The following is a 16637-nucleotide window of genomic DNA, read 5'->3' as shown; positions in this document are numbered from 1 at the left end:
AAGGCAAAGATTTCCCCTACCTGCTGTTTCTGGTCCATGACAAGTGTTCAGTTCAGCCAGAAGCTGGTTAAAATCATCCTGATGAGCAATCCAGTTGTCCTGAAACAAACAAACATCATTAGAGGCAAGTCCATAGTTTACCTACACTGGCTGAGATAAGAGAGATCTTGGAATCAAGGAAATCTGGTGGTTAGAGTGAATTTTTAAATGTTTCACCAAGATATTTATAAATTTGAAAGATATAATGTAGATTTGAAATGAAATGTATTTATTTTAGTATTACAAATGGGCTCCTTGGAAACTTCAGCCCTGATTTCAAATGTGGATAACTTATACATAGTTAATTTATAGTCAAATAATCAGTAGGCAACCTATATGCTAAATATTAAAATAAAGCAAAATAAAAATTTTTTTCTCACTAAGGGAAAATCATATAAGTCAAAGGAAACATGCAATCATGAACTTGGGGACTCTCTTCCTTGCTCATTTGAACTTTAAATATTTTGCCCAATTCTATTTGCTGGCATGGAGCCCCTTTTACAATTAAACATTGGAGAATGGAGGAGAAAGGACTCCAAGTCCCGGGAATCAATCGGCACCCATCTGTACGGTGACAAGCTAGTGAGTTCATTATAACAAAGAGAACCTGGATTTAAGAGAGAAGGAACATCTCCAAAACCACCTAACCCGTGGGAAGCAAGGTATCAATGGAGGCATTTGCCTCATACACACCATTTTAAGACTGCTTAAGGTTAAGCATATTAAATAGGTTTACTGGGCAATGCTTCTCCTAAAAAATGAAGTACATCTGTACATCTCTCAGCAACTACCTTCAAAATCAACTTTATATAAACTCCCTGTGTAGTCTTTTAAAATTTTAGTTGTTAGTCCAGAAAATTTGGCTGATCTAGTCTACTACTCAGTGCTTCTGAACTAATCAAAGGAATTCAGTTTACCTAATGAAATTCTCCAGATTTTCTACCAGATTCTGTTGGTTGTAAAAATTTAAGAATATTGAAAAAAATAAAAGACTTTAAAAAAATAATTAAGAACAAAGCTTTCAGCTTAGATGCTGTCTGAAGCAAATAATTCTGAAAATAAAAAGCATGATGACTGGATAGGCCATTAATTTTTAATTACAGTGTCATATTTACAAAGTGTCAGTGTTTACGAGGAAACGTGCATAAATTTAACTGCTATACACCAACAGTCAGAAACAGACAATGGTACAGGAAAAGAGTACCACTTTCTTGCAGGAGAATCTTTGAATTTCTTTCTGAAACTAAATGTCAGCAACTTTTAATAATATAAGCTAATATTAGAACACAGGTAAAGGTAAAACTTCTTGTCTGCCCTGAAATGAGTATTTCTATAAAAAGAATACGTTTTGCAAAGTTTAGCAATAAAACTAGTTTGCATCTCTTACACATACGCAAGGAAAGAACCCCACGAAGACAATAAGGCGGAGGGAGCAGGCAGGACACATGACAAAGAACCAGCTCAGCTATGGGCGCTTTGCTCAACCAAAACATGGAGGGTACACACTTGAACAGTTAAAAACGGATCAATTTGATCGACTTAAAATGTATATATTTACAAAAAGTCAGCAATGCAAGGAAAACCCCCAGCAGACACACTGTTGCTCACTTCGTTATTGATCGTGGCTCCAAGTCCCAGGTGGTTATTTTTAACTTGAACTTTAATATGTTCTGTGGCTCCTTGCTCTTGAGCCCCTAAACCCTGTGGAGATCAAACACAGAGACCGTTAGCTTTTTAAATCAGATATAAAGAGTGATTATCTCTATCTTCCCTCATCAATCATGCCATTCATTACTAAACATCTAGGAGCAGGGCACTACCTGTGCCCTCAAAGAGAATACAGTGTAATGGATTCTCATAAGATATGGCTGTATCACAAAAAATGCACTTATAATTCTTCAACCTGAGACCTAATTTAAGGACCAGGGAAACACTATGGAGAACATGCTTTATTTAATGCTCCGAATCAGAGTTCTGCCACAAAACTATTAGAAGCCCATGGGAAGTCTTATGAGTCTGTGGCTCTGCCCATTAACTAATTTTACAAAACAATGCTGAGAAGCAGGGAGAAAGGGACTCCAGGTCCCTGTATCAACACTCATTTGTAAGGTGTCCCAGAGAGCATGGTATACTGCAGAATCAATCAAAAGGCACCAGCAGGCTGGCTTCAGCTCAGTGAATGAAGAGGAAATAAGATCATATGAAGGGGCTAGACCTCACAGACCTTGAAAATTATGGTAGAAATTTGGATCTTCTTCTTTAAAACAGGGGGTAACCACTGAACTTTTAAGCAAATGAATGATATTATTTAATTTCTGTATTTTAAAAGCTCATTCTGGCTGTCGTAAGGCCCCGAGGAGGAAAAGAAGGGAGGCAGGGAAGCAGGAGACAGGGTGGAATGGTGATCAGAGCAAGCACTGGCGGTGGCTGGACCAGGAGGATGCCCTGGAGAGAGGAGCAATGACTGGGGCACAGAAAGTGAGAGATGCAGGACCAAGTCTGACTCCTAGGTTTCTTGCTTGAGTAAATAGGTGCCATTTGCAAAAATGGGGAAAATTGAGAAGAAAAAGATCTGGAAGATCAAGAGTTTCCTAATAAAAATTATAAACGTGAGATGCCTACTCCAGTGGAAATGTCAAGCAGGCTGATTCATTTATAAACCGGGGCTCAGGGAACAGATCTGGGCTAGATACAGAAAAGTTAACGGTTAGATAACCTCAGCATTTAGGTAATTCAAGCATAGGCTGGCATAAATGAGCGAACCTGAGCAGAGTACAGAAAAGGGCCTGGGGCTCCACAGCTCAATAGTCAGGAGGAGGAAGAGCCAGCCAGCAATTAGGAGTGGCTGGTGAGGTAGAAGGAAGAAAAAAAAGAGAGAGAGAGAGAGAGAGAGAGAGAGAGAGAGAGAGAGAGAGAGAGAGAGAGAAAGCAGCACTGTGGGAGTCAACACAGAATTATCTCAAGAAGGAAGTAGTCTGTGATGTCCAATGCTGCTAAGGGATTAACTAACGTGAGGACAGAGAAAGGTCCACTAGATTTGGCAACAAGATCATTAAAGACCTTGACGAGACCATTTAAGTGTAGAGAAATCAGGAGAAGTCCTATTTGAGTCAGGAATAACTGGAGTGTGAGAAACAGCAGAAAATGTGTAGTCTAGTTATGAAGGATAATAAAGTATTACTCTTAGCAATATAAAACTGGTGGTTAAGTACGATTCAAAGTGTAACTGAAAGATGCTAATCATGTAGTTTGAATGATAAAGAGAGCTAACAGTTATGTTCAATTCTAACTTTATCACCACTAGGTCACTATAGTTCAGTTATTTCTCCAAAACCGCTTACTGATCCAAAACATAAATTTTTCTAAGTCTCCTAAGAAAAATGCGTTCTCCTGACTTGTAATCGCTTTGCATGGATCTGACTTTTTTATGCTCTTCTCCGAAATACCTTTCCTTTAGACCACCCCATCTTCTCCAGCATCCTCTGGCCAAACTTGGAATCATCATTACTCCACCTGGTATTTCTTGGATCCAAAGCCCACTTCTGCTTCCGCCGACCTGCAAATGACAAAGTATCTCCTTAGCAACTTACCTTTCAAACCTGGAAAATACCACACAAATATTCACATACCTAATACACACACACACACACACATACTTGCATAAAATATAACATACATTATGTTTTATTAGATACAGGTACCAGATTCAGCATCAGATTGGATCATTTACCCTGATTTCCAACAATATATTCCCAAGAACAATATATTCCCAACATACAAACTGACCTTCTAAGACAAAAAAGAAGATATTCGCTCCGAAGATGACAAATCGAAATACCTAGACATACCATCAGTTGGGCCTCCCATGGTCAGCTAAAGGCAGCAACCTATGAATGCACCAGCAGCAGCAGCAGCAGCAGCAATCACTGCTTTTGTTGCCATGCACTATGTGCCAAATGCTCCCCACATATTAGATTCCATTTTCACAGTAACCCAGTGAAGGTAGATATTCTTATCTCCATGGATGAGAAAACCTGAGGCTTAGAGACAGAAATGTGCCTAATGTCCTTAGCAAAATCCAGAGCCTTTATACAAACAAAGGTCCTACTGAAGTCAAAGCTTATATTCTTAGTCCACGACATACAAAAGTCATTATGATCCTGGGGAGAGAGTCAACTGTGCCCGCCACACAGGTGATCTACAGATACTAACAGTACCTTCCCTTCTCACTGAAATGCCCCAAAGTCATATGATTCCCTCTATAAATTTTCAGAATAAATTATCTGCTTCCTTTTTGGCATTTAATTAACATTTTTCTGTATTATGGTTGTTTATATCCATCTCTTAGTGTTTCCATCCTATATAATAAAAGGGTAATATGCAAATTGATCCTAACGGCAGAACGACTGCTCAACCAATCATTATGAGGGGCACTGACCACCTCTCAGTCCCTATCCCAGGCAGGCAAGCTCCAATCACCCAATGGCGAACGGGGAACAGGGAGTGGATGGTGGGGGATGTAGGTGACGCCAGGCCAAGACCCCTGCCCCACACACAGAGGGTAACCCGCAACGGGGGCAGGGGAGGGGCCAGCGAGCAGGCAGAACGGCCAACCTCTCAGTTTCTCCCCCCGCCCCCAAGAAACATACAATCTTCCAAACTGAATCAGGAAGAACATTTGGAGGTATGATGTAGAGAGAACTGAAAATATTCCCTTAAAATCATGCAATTGTAATTAGTGATGTCTACAAATAGACTTTACACCTGTATACCACTTCATACTTCAAACTATTTCCACATTCACCATCTCACTGATTTTTTTAAGACAACCTACCGCTAAAGATAATAAATGAAGTTTTTAAATACCACACAGAAACTAATCACGGAAAGAGATACCAATGAATTAAGCAGAGCCAGGGCCAATGTTCCCTAGTACCTACTGAATTAAGCACATATCAAAGAATATTAAAACCAGAAGAGACCTCAAAGATCTAGGCTCTAAGCTCACCATCTAAAACATATTCAATTCTATGAGTCCCTATTTCAAAACAGTAGAAAACTGCTGCTCCTAGTAGCAACAATGTAAAGCTAGGGAGACAACTAGATCAATTTTGTCCATTTCTAGCTCAATGACCTGGGGTGAATCATTTTCCTCTGAACCTTAATTCCTGCTCCTGTAAGCTGGACTGGAGCCTAATCCATTTCGTTTTGTGCTCACAGCCCTCCATCCCCTTAGTTAAAAGAATGCTGACAGCATTTATGTCACAAAAATCCCAGAGTAGTTGCTGTTGGTCTATTAAGTAAACTGTTTCGGTTCCTGGCTCACTACCTACTTCCGAAGTTATGACCAAAGCACCACTGCCCTCTGGTGGCAGGCAACCGTAGCTACAGGTACCATTCAGAAGTTACGCGGCCGCTCCAGAAAGGGAATCAATGAATTTCACAAAGTGGAGGAAAATGTCAGAGGCAAACTGAGGCAGGATGAGGCATCTCAGTAAAGTTAACACCGCCACAGTCTTACTTAGCCTTGCACCCCCTAAAAAAGGCTTCTTCCTGCCTTTGATGCTTCTAATCTGTTCGCTTTTCCATTTCTGGGTTGCATACATCGTCGAGAACGGGCCGTCGATGTCTGAGGAGAGTCTGCCGGCCTCATCTCTTTCCAACCCGAGGACGCGGAGGTTCCAGGGAAGCGAGAAGAACCAGTCGGGGTCCCCAGGACCCCGCGTCCTGGTGGCTCACTCACACCCCCCGCGCGCGCCCAGCTCTGAACGTGACGCTCGCGGTCTCTTTCACCAGCAGACCGGCAGCTAACTTCTGGAGAAGGCTGGGCTGGGAAATCTCCGCGGCAGGCAGGGCCAACCGAACCCGGCTTCCCAGGGCTCCGGCCCGCGGATCCTCCACCTCGCTCAGCGCTAGCGACTCGCAGACCCTGCTGCCGGGTCCGGTCCCGCACGCCACCTGGAACCTGCACCCTCGCGCCCTGGTCGGGCCTCCGTGCCCCACACTCACGCTCAGCCAGCATCGACATGTCGCAGAGCCTGTGCCCACGCGGGCGTCCGGACCGCAGCAACTGGAGCCGCGCGGCAGACTGCTAGCGAAGTTGGGACCACCGGACCTGACACGCGCCAGGAGACCCGCTGCGGCGCGGGCGCGCGCCGGTGACGTCAGTGATGCGCGACGGCTTCTCCAACCCGCGAAGGCGAGTGGGCGGGGCGCGGAGTGTTCGGGGGCGGGGAGGGGAGGGGCGCGGAGTGTTCGGGGGCGGGGCGGGGCGGGGCGCTAGGTGGGGAGAGGTCAGAGACCTTTGGATCTTACAGGAGTATCGATTCCTTAGGTTCCTTAGGTTAAGCCATTTCCTGTACTAAATGATTGGATATACGTAAAGCCTTCGTAAGAGCGTTTGGCGCAGAACAAGGGTTCTCATCATTAATTACTACATATCAGGCATGTGCCTTCTGGAAATAAGAAGTGAACTCAGCCCTGCAGTAGCTCAATATCTACTGCGGAAAAGAAAATGTAAATAGTCCCAAGTACCCTCAGCATCATTTAAAACGGTGTGGACACAGAGTTGTAGAAACTCGCTTGGAGGGGAAGACTGCACGGTGGTGTCCCGTCTCTTTTCTTAATGTCCTACCTCTGGAGAGAGAGAGAGAGAGAGAGAGAGAGAGAGAGAGAGAGAGAGAGAGAGAGAGAAGCAAATAACTAATGTTATCTCTCTTTTAATAACACGATGCCTTCAACACGACAAAGCTGTTGTTTTTCTCATATTCCTCTCTGTGTCCACACCAGCACCTTGTCTGTGAATTTTAACTAAAGTGCCTCTGGCTCCAGAGGCGTTCCATTGAGATTCTGACAATGAGATTCTCAGACAGACAGTTAGGATATGTTTTTGGGCAGGTGACTCTCCAGTGAACTTTGGGTGACAGTACAGACATAAGTAGAACACAAAGAAAGCCAGGTGCCAAGCGAGGCTATGTAAAGGACTTGAGTCCTGATATAGATGAATTCAACCTTTAACTAGGAATCTAGACAAACAAGGTAAACTTCTCTGTTTTTTAAAAAATATATATATTTTATTGATTTTTCACAGAGAGGAAGGGAGAGGGATAGAGAGTTAGAAACATCGATGTGAGAGAAACATCCATCAGCTGCCTCCTGCACACCTCCTATTGGGGATGTGCCCGCGACCAAGGTACATGCCCTTGACCGGAATCGAACCTGGGACCTTTCAGTCCGCAGGCTGACGCTCTATCCACTGAGCCAAACCGGTCAGGGCTTCTCTGGTTTTATGAAACTCAGAAAAAAAAAATAACCACAAAAGAACAGTTGCTGCTCACTATCGGTGAGTACCCAGGAGCTGAGGGGGATAAAGAGATGCAAAATCAATGGAATTTTCACAGTCAAAGCAGGAAGCAGGTAAGTTGTGATAGAGGGAAGAGGATTAGAGAGTTGAACTTGCACAAAATTAAGAAGGCAGGATCACCCAGTCTTAGGATAATTACCTGAACTGTTTGATTAGACCAGAGACAATGAAAGGTAGGTATAGAGCGAGGACAATTGAGAATTGATCAGGAAGTCAGCATGTTTTCAAATACCACATATGTTGGTATATGATTTCAGGAAGATAATTTTGTCTCTAGGATGGTCAGAAAGATTGAGGCAGAAGTTTACAACACTGTTGCCATGGTTCAGGTGATAAATGGTAAGAACTAAACTAAGACACTGAGTGTGACAGTGAATGGCAACAAATGGTTGTGTCTTGTGATTTGGTGAGCATTCTTTCCTGGAAATGTTCAGTCAGAGGCCACACAGGAACATTGTAGAAGGGACTCTGCATTTGGGTGAATATAGTTTAGACCCATGGTTTCCAATGTTTGTTCCAACTCTAGTATCCCTTGTGTCTATGAAACATCTATGAGGATCATCTATGGGGATGGGAGGGGGGGGGGACAAATAACTGTTGTTATGTTTGAGATTTTAAAAAATTACAGACTCATCTATATTTTAAAATTATCAGCTAGAAATGGGTATTGCACCTTTTTTGGTGGTGTTGATAGGTCTCACCCAAGGACATTTTTTCCATTGATTTTTAGAGACTGGAAGGGAGCGGGAGAGATAGAGAAACATTGATGTGAGAGAGGCTCATCGATTCATTGATTGGTTGCCTCCCGCATGTGCCCCGACTGGAGCTGGGGATCAACCCTGCAACCCAGGTACATGCCCGTGACGGGCAATCGAACCTGTGACCCTTTGGTGCATGGGCTGACCACATGCCAACGCTGGCCAGGGCTTTGGCACTGTTTAAGTTAAGGTAGCCCATCTTTCCTCACAGTCTCCTTCCGCCTTCACCCAACCTAAAAAAATTTGGATCAAGAGTAGTTGATGACAAGATGAAGTATTAAATCAGACATGAAAAAATTGCAGCTATTCCTTAGCAAAAGTTGAATGTCTGCAAATAATAAAAATGAAGGGACTTGGGACAGCATTACTACAACAAAGGAGAAACTAACAAGGAAATTAGGTGACAGATTACATAACATACTTTCTTTGGAAATACACTTCCCCTGCTTAGCACTTTAGCAAAAAGATTCCCAACAATAGGGGAATTATTAAGTTAGTAAATCAACTGACTTCACAGAGCTCCTGTTCTAGGGAGGAAATGACCATATTCTATCTTAATTCTAACACAACCCAGATGTGTTAAATGTTCTAAAGAGGCACAAATGGAAACATCCCGAAGGAGAGAGAGGTCCCTCTTCCAATGTCAGCCTCACCTAGAAATTTGTTAGGAATGCACATATTCAGGCGCCATGCTAGACCTACTGAATCAGTGTGTTTCACTAGCCCCGCAAGCAATGCTGATGCATGCTAAAGTCTGAACATCACTAATGTCACATGTTCATAACCAGTAGTGTGACTTCGAGGGGGTCTAAGGAAATGATATCGATTTTATATAAATATTCATGTTCCAAAGTATCTTTACAGCCTAAGATGTGAGATGAAAAATTGAATACAACCTAAGTATCCAACAATAGGGGAATTATTTAGTGAGTCACATTGTAGTTATATGTCAGGATGCCAATCACATCGACCACCCCTTGGGTGGAACACTGCTCAGCTCACAGTCTCTGGAGTTGTTTCATGTATACAGGATGTCCCCCCAAACTTCATAGACACTTTAACAGCTGGTTCTATTACATTTTGAAAATGAAATGTATTTTAACAAGCACTGCCTTTATAATTATTCAAAGTGTGTATACATTTTTTTTTTAACACCCTGTATAAGTCCCCTCTCACCTTGACCGGTGTGGCTCAGTTGGTGATCATCATCTGGTGCACTGAAAGGTTATGGGTTCGATTCCCAGTCAGGGCACATGCCCAGGTTTCAGTTTTGATCCCCACTAGGTGGGGATGGGGGGGGGAGGGGGGAGGCATGCAGCGATTGATGTTACATTCTCAGATCGATGTTCCTCTAAAAAAATCAATAACTATTCTTAACAAAAGAAAAAGTCCCTTCTTCTACTACATTAACCTCCTTGCCAGGCCACAGCTGACTAGATGAGGTATGCAGTCAATTCATAGAAAACCCACGAACACTGACGTATGCCAGCCTGAAAGCTGGGCAAGCGTGGGATGACGGTGATCAGCTGCACTGATCAGAGTCTCCCTCGTGGCAGTTTGTGCCAGGAAGTAGAGAGCAGCCACCAGTTAGTAGAGCGGGGTTCGTAAAGTATGTTCTCCAAGTTCTGTTTGTGATGGTCTCACCTTGAAAGTAAGGAAAAGGCAGGAGGGAGAGAAGTTGCAGCGAGAGAGGGCATTCCCACAGAACATTGTTATCATTATCTCTCCCTGGAGAAAGAGAAGTAAAACCAACCAATGTTCGGAAGGTTTTTTACATTTTTATTTCAATTTTTTACTTAAGATAAAAGTAAAAGTAAACCTATGTATGATCCAGCAATCTCACTCCTAGGTATTTACCCAAGAAAAAATAAAATGTCCTTTTACAAAAACGTGTACAATTTATAGCAGCTTTATTCACAACAAGCCAAATTTTATCAACTGGTAAATAGATAAGCAACCCCGTGTATTCTTGCAATGGGATGCTGGTCAGCAATGGAGACGATGTGCCAAGAGAAGGGATACTGAGACAGTGCGTGGTGAGGCTCCTTAAGGTGGGGCGTGGGCGGGCATCCTGCTGAGGAGATCCTGCTGGGGTCCTGTAGCTGCTCTGGGTCCGAGTGAACTCGCTTTGGACCCTGAGAGCCGTCTCAATCCCTCACTTCTGCAGGGTCCAGTCATTTGCTTTTCTTTCCCCTTTAGTCTTATTTCCTTATGACCTGGTGGTCTCCTTATAATTCACGTCCTATTATTTGAGATAACTCAAGTGAGCATTGGTTCTTAAAACCAAAAGAGTGGATCAACACACATGGGGTGGTGCTTATGTTTGCAAAGGCAGAAAATCAGAGTAGCAAGTTGTACCTACGTTTGATCATCCATAGTTCATGTAATTTTTAAAAACAATGCACTGACGAAAAGTCTAGAAGGGAATACCTGAATCACTACCTAAGGTCATTTCTCATTGGTAAGCTTATGGTCATTTTTTTAATCTTCCTAATGCTCTAAATTTTTTTCTCTCCTGATTATGGTTCACTTGTTCCTGCTTCTTTACACACCGGGTAACTGTGGAGGCTATGCCAGGCTTTCTGTGTTACATTGTTGGGTACTGCAGGCTTTTTTATTCCTTTTTAAAGCACTTTGTTGTGGGATCCAATTAAGTCCCTTGGGAACAATTTGATATTTTGGAGACTGTGTGCCCGCAACAGTCTTTTAGTTTAGGTGGCGCTCCCAGGGCAGCACTCCTCTGAGGATTCTGTCCCATGGTCTGTGTGATCAGGGTTCTTTCTGCGCAGGAGACACAGTTATTCTTGGCCGCACATGCAAGCTCGGGGATTTTTCTTCCTCTCAGTGGTTCTTTCCGGTGGTCTCTGTACATGTGTCCCTTGCTCAGCAATCCCTGGGAGGCTGGAGGGGACCCTCTGCTGTGGTTCTTGTCCCTTGACTCACGGCCCTGCAGGTCCCAGCTACCTCGATCTTTGTCTCCTCAGCCCATGGAGACCTCTGGGTTCTGTTCAGACTCCGCCTCCGGGGCTGCCGCCTGGAAACCCTCTCCAGAAGGAAAGAAGGGCACTAAGAGTTCATCTCATCTGCGCCCCATCTCTTAGGGGTCACAGGTCTTCACTGCCTCCTGCCAAGTGTCTGAAAACCACTATTTTGTATATTTTGTCCAGTGTCATAGTTGTTTAAAATGGATGGGTAAATCCGATCCATTATCCCATTGTGGCCGGAAGCAGATGTTCCTAATACTTTCTGAATGTTTCCAAGTTTCTACAATTTGTGTACCAGCTGTGTATACCTACAAAAGTCAAGTCCTTTATAAGTAAAATGGTCCTATACAGTAACTCGAAAGTTAGAAACATGAGAAAGTTTTAAGCCAACAAAGCAGATTTTACCTTCAAATCAATTTTTCACTAGTGACGAATAAACCTGAAATGACAGAGAGTAGAAAATTAAAAAACAAAAACAAACCACCACCAAAAACAACTGTGAACATTTCAAAAAACATTTTGAATTTCGGTAGAACCGTGTATAACGTGGTGGTTGCAGGAGGGGGTCCTGGAAGCAGACAGAAAGGAAGGGAGAGCTTCGCTTCCTCATGTAGCTAAAGCTCATTCTGCCAGGGCTGTTTGCCGGGGGCCTCCGCCCCATCTTCCCCACCGACCGTTGGGGATATTTCTCTAACTTGCCTACGGAGAATGGACATGACCCTTGGAGTCTGCTTTTGTCAGTTCTCAGGGGACCTGTGTCTGTCATTAACTCCCCAAATGAGCCAATCTAGTTGCTGTTACACAGAGAATGGAAGGCTCATGACCTCCTGAAGGATTTCTCCTGCGTTCCTTTGTCAGGCCTCAGGAGGAACAGGCTGAGAAGCACCTGCTCACAAGGAGATGCAATGCACTGGAAATGGATACTTGATGGGATACCTCGCTGAGATTGATCTACGCATTCCTTGGGGGGAGAGTATCCGGTTTTGCTAGGTTGTTTGCCCTGCAGGCTGCTTTAAACCTGACCCGGTTTCTGCTGCTTATGTCTCTGCGTCAGGAGAACATGTCGGTGATACTTTTCTTTCAAGTTGACACGTACAGTTAACACCAACTCAGGACTCGAGTCTTCTAGGCCTCCTGGTATAGTTCTCCTTGTCCTCGCCTTTTTTGTTATAGAAGCTCAAATAGGAAGACAAAACCCAGCCAAGAGCAGTGTGAAGGGAGGCTCTGTATTGGTTCCAGTCCAGAAATGCCTTCTGGCTTCCCTGCAGCAGGTCCGGCCTCAGCTTCCTCCTGTTTATACGGCCCATCCAAACGGTGTGACTTCAAGCTTCAGCTTTCACAGATTCTGTCCAGCGCCACAATGGAAAATCACGCCTAGAGACCCAATTCAGAGAATGACGTCCAAGGAAAAACTCCGGTTTCTTCTCTACCTTACTACTGTTTTCTGTATCGTCTTAGGTTATTAGCCTCCTCGAGCTTTTGAGCAAGGCGGTCAAACTTTAGTTGCTTATATCTTGAGATGTTTTCATGGTGGCAGGTGGTAGCGGGGAGGGTGGAGGGGGATGTGGACAGGGAGGTTCCTGCAAAGGGAACAAACAAAAACAGGGAGGGCTCGGCCGGTGTGGCTCAGTGGTTGAGGTCATAGTTTGATTTCAAGTCAGGGCACTTCTGGTTGCGGGCTCGATCCCCAGTGGGGGCTGCAGGAAGCAGCCAATCAATGATCCCTTCTCATCATTGATGTTTCTATCTGAAACATTGATGTTTCTCTTCCCTCTCCCTTCCTCTCTGAAATCAATCAATATATATTTTTTAAAAAACAACAGGGTGGGAGTTGGGGTGATGAAAGGAGGATGGGGTGGAAGCTGACTTTGCCATCTGCTTGGGAGGGTCTCCAGACCTGAGCTGCTGGCTAAGGCCCCCTGTCCTGAGAGCAGGAAAACATCATGTCAGCCGGGGACTCTGCCTTGGCCATTATGAGTGACCATTCTGGAACCACCTATGGAGGTTCCTCAAGCTTCACTATTGATTCTCCTTGCCCCTTTCTAGAATCTTCTTTCCAGCTTCTGCTGCCCATGGAGCATTTGATGTAGTCTCTCCTCCCTGCGGTGATTTTCCTGGTGCAGTAATTAACAGAGTGAGCTCCGGAGTTAGAGAGTTCAAATCCGGCTGTGACAGCTGCAGGTTATGTCCCCTCTCTCTCCTTTCCGCTGTCCCGTGATGCTGCTGTGAGGATTACCCAGAAACACACGGGACACACAGTATGATGGCGTTAGTGCTATAACGCTGTGAGCGGCCACTCCTGTGTGTCCTGGGAATACGGGCAGCTCTTGGGGCTGAATCTGCCCCATCCTTATTCTTCACGTCCCTCTTTCATTTTCTTCTGCCACTTACCAACTGCTGACCTTGGGCAGGTAATGAAATGTTCTATGCTCCACTTTCCACATCTTTCTGTCTGATCAGGGAAACAATGGTACCTGCTTCCAAGGGTTGTGATGCTGGTTAAAAGGAAGCCATTTAATGAATGTTCTAAATGAAGCCCTAAATATTTCAGGACAGTGCCTGGCATGGAGAAGGAACTCACGAATGGTGATTTATATTTGAGTGCAAACTGTTTTGTTTTTAACTGCACCATGGCCACCATCTTGATCTGTCCAAGAGTGATCTCAGTGTAGGTAACAGATGAGAGAGATTCCTGGGGCAGGGAGACTCCTTCGGACATTGAACCTGTCAGAATTGTAGACCTGGTAAGCCACTAGCTGGGGTCACAGCTTTGACCCCAGCTACATAGTTGTGTAGTAATAAGATGTGATTTTAATTTGCATTTCCCTGATAGCAATGATGTTGAAGACGAGGTAGTGAAGACGAGGCCATGATCATGGAAGACAAATACTCACATCGCGGGTATTTTAAGGAAATCTCTGTAAGTTCTTTAGAACATTTTTTACTTACATAGAGTTCATTCATATTTAATCCATTAAAAAACACTAGTTATGGCCAGCCAGTGTGGCTCAGTGGTAGAGCATCGACTTATGAACCAGAAGGTCATTGTTCAATTCCTGGTCAGAGCACATGCCCATGCCTGGTTGTGGGCTCAATCCCTAGTGTGGGGCATTCAGGAGGCAGCCGATCAATGATTCTCTCTCATCGTTGATGTTTCTATCTCGCTCTTCCTCTCTTAAATTAATAAAAATATATTGGGAAAGAAAACTTAGCTATGAGTGATATTGTTATGTAAATAATATCATTTGCAACACAGTGGGTGCCCCACTGTTTAAAAATCTCACTTTTAAAAAGAAAAAGAGTATATATAATAGTCTACATATATATCTATATACATATGCAGTTAGCATATGCATGGAAAAATTTGGGGGAGACTATATTCCAAACTGTTAATACTGGCATTTTCAGTGGATTGGGGAAAGGAATTACAAAAGACTATTTTATGCAATATATATTTCTAAATTGTCAGAACTTTAAAGTCATAATAACATGTTACGTCTTTATTACATCAGAATAGTTTAAATATGCATATTCCATTTATTAATATGTAAAAAGGGGGTGTGCATGCTCTCTTTAAAAGTATTGTCTTGTATGTGAAACAGACATAAGTATCTGGCCTGGAAGTTTAACTCCATCTCATCCACTCTACCCCAGGCATGCTGGAAACCTGCGGTGAGCGCAGACTGAGGCAGAAATATAGGAGTGGGAACCAGCTGACTGTGGTTGGGGCCCTCTGTAGATGCCCTTGCTCCGCGCATGAGCTTCCTGTTTGCAGCAGCTCGCCAGGAGTCCACATGACTTCACACTCCCCTCAGCTTTGATTCTCTCTGACTTTCCAGCTTCTACATCTGAACATGTGTCTTTTAGGGATCTTTGGCCTCTAAACTTCCACTTCTTGGTCATGGTTTGACTTTCTTTGGTGTTCTGGCCCTGATTTCTTTCTTTTTTTTTTTTTAATATATTTTATTGATTTTTTACAGAGAGGAAGGGAGAGGGATAGAGAGTTAGAAACATCGATGAGAGAGAAACATCGATCAGCTGCCTCCTGCACATCTACTGGGGATGTGCCCACAACCCAGGTACATGCCCTTGACCGGAATCGAACCTGGGACCTTTCAGTCCGCAGGCCGACGCTCTATCCACTGAGCCAAACCGGTTTCGGCGGCCCTGATTTCTTAATTATCTCTCCTGGCCCAGACTTTCAGGCACCAGGAGCACCTCGCTAGCTCTGTGCAAGCAGCCCTGCCTGGCACGGCCTATGACACAACTCTATGGAAATTTCTAGATAGCTAAGAGGGGAGCTCTGAAGAAGTTAGTAATATGACTTGAAACTCCCTTCTGATTAAGATGACAACCGCAGTATTTGCAGGCAGACCAGTGATCTGTGGCCTCAGTTTTCATAGATTCGTCCAAGTTGTTGCACATATGGACAGTCTGTACCTTTTTTATTGCTGAGTGGTATTCCAAGGTATAGATGTATCACTGTTTAACCATTCATCTGTTGAAGAATTATTGGGCTATCCATTTTTTGACTATTACTACACATTGTTGTATAGGCTTTTGTGTGAACATAAATATCCGTTTCCTTGGGATAAATACCCAATAGTGCAATTGCTGAGTCATTAGGTAATTGCATGTTTAGATTTGTAAAAAAAAACAACAAAGAAATGTGTTCTAGAGTGGCTGTACCATTTCACTTTCCCTTCCACAATGTATGTGGTCTTGTGTTCTGCATCCTCTCCAGCACTTGGTGTTGTCACAATTTTTTAGTTGTGTAGCATTAAGATGTGATTTTACTTTGCATTTCCCTGATGGCTAATGATGTTGAACATCTTTTCATGTGTTTTATTTGCCATACTTTCATAATTTCACTTATCTATGGCCAACCATGGTCTGAAAATATTAAGTGGAAAATTACAGAAAAGAATCTGTAAGTTTTAAATTGCATGCCGTTCTGAGTAGCGTGAGGAAATCTTGTGTTGTCCTGCTCTGTTACACTTGGGATGTGAATCATTGCTTTGTCCAGTGTCTCCACGCTGTATATGCTGCCTGTCCATTAGTCATTTAGTAGCCAACAGGGTTATCAGATCGACTGTCACAGTATTGCATTGCTGGTGTTCAACTAACCCTTGATAATGACCCCAAAGGGCATGAGTAGTGATGCTGGCAATTTGGATGTGCCAAAGAAGCCATTCAGTGCTTAAAGAGTGAAAAGTTGAAAGTTGTTGACTTAATAAGGGAGGAGAAAAAATCGAATGCTGAGGTTGCTAGGATCTATGGTAAGAACGCATCTTCTATGCATGAAATTGCCTAAATTATCAATTTAACTTCATCCTAGGTATATATGTGTAGGAAAAATATATAGTATATATAGGGTTTGGTACTATTCTTGGTTTCAGGCATCCCCTGGGGACCTTGGAACGTATCCGCCTTGGATAAGTAAGGATTACTATATCCTCTTTGGGAAAAATATCTGTTCAGGGCTTTTGTTCA

General features: G+C 43.5%; 1 protein-coding gene across 4 annotated transcripts in view; it reads right to left on the bottom strand.

The window, feature by feature from the left end:
• PINX1 (PIN2 (TERF1) interacting telomerase inhibitor 1) overlaps positions 1 to 6207 on the bottom strand; it is a 73633-nt gene extending 67426 nt beyond the window's left edge. For 3 of the 4 annotated variants that reach the window (XM_036312910.1, XM_036312912.1, XM_036312913.1), the window contains exons 1-4: positions 6049 to 6205; positions 3486 to 3595; positions 1648 to 1740; positions 21 to 99 (exon numbers count right to left, since the gene is read on the bottom strand). In XM_036312910.1, the coding sequence (XP_036168803.1) occupies positions 21 to 99; positions 1648 to 1740; positions 3486 to 3595; positions 6049 to 6067 (301 nt within the window). In that variant the 5' untranslated portion in view covers positions 6068 to 6205. Of the gene's footprint in view, positions 1 to 20; positions 100 to 1647; positions 1741 to 3485; positions 3596 to 6048 lie in introns of all 4 variants that reach the window. The other variant, XM_036312914.1, reaches the window with a different exon arrangement.
• Positions 6208 to 16637: the final 10430 nt, after the last annotated feature.

This window comes from Myotis myotis, unplaced genomic scaffold (genome assembly GCF_014108235.1).
Source record: "Myotis myotis isolate mMyoMyo1 unplaced genomic scaffold, mMyoMyo1.p scaffold_m19_p_6, whole genome shotgun sequence".
In the NCBI taxonomy this organism is placed as follows: domain Eukaryota; kingdom Metazoa; phylum Chordata; class Mammalia; order Chiroptera; family Vespertilionidae; genus Myotis; species Myotis myotis.
Note: the sequence above shows the minus strand (reverse complement) of the source record. Positions and strands in the feature narration are given on the sequence as shown.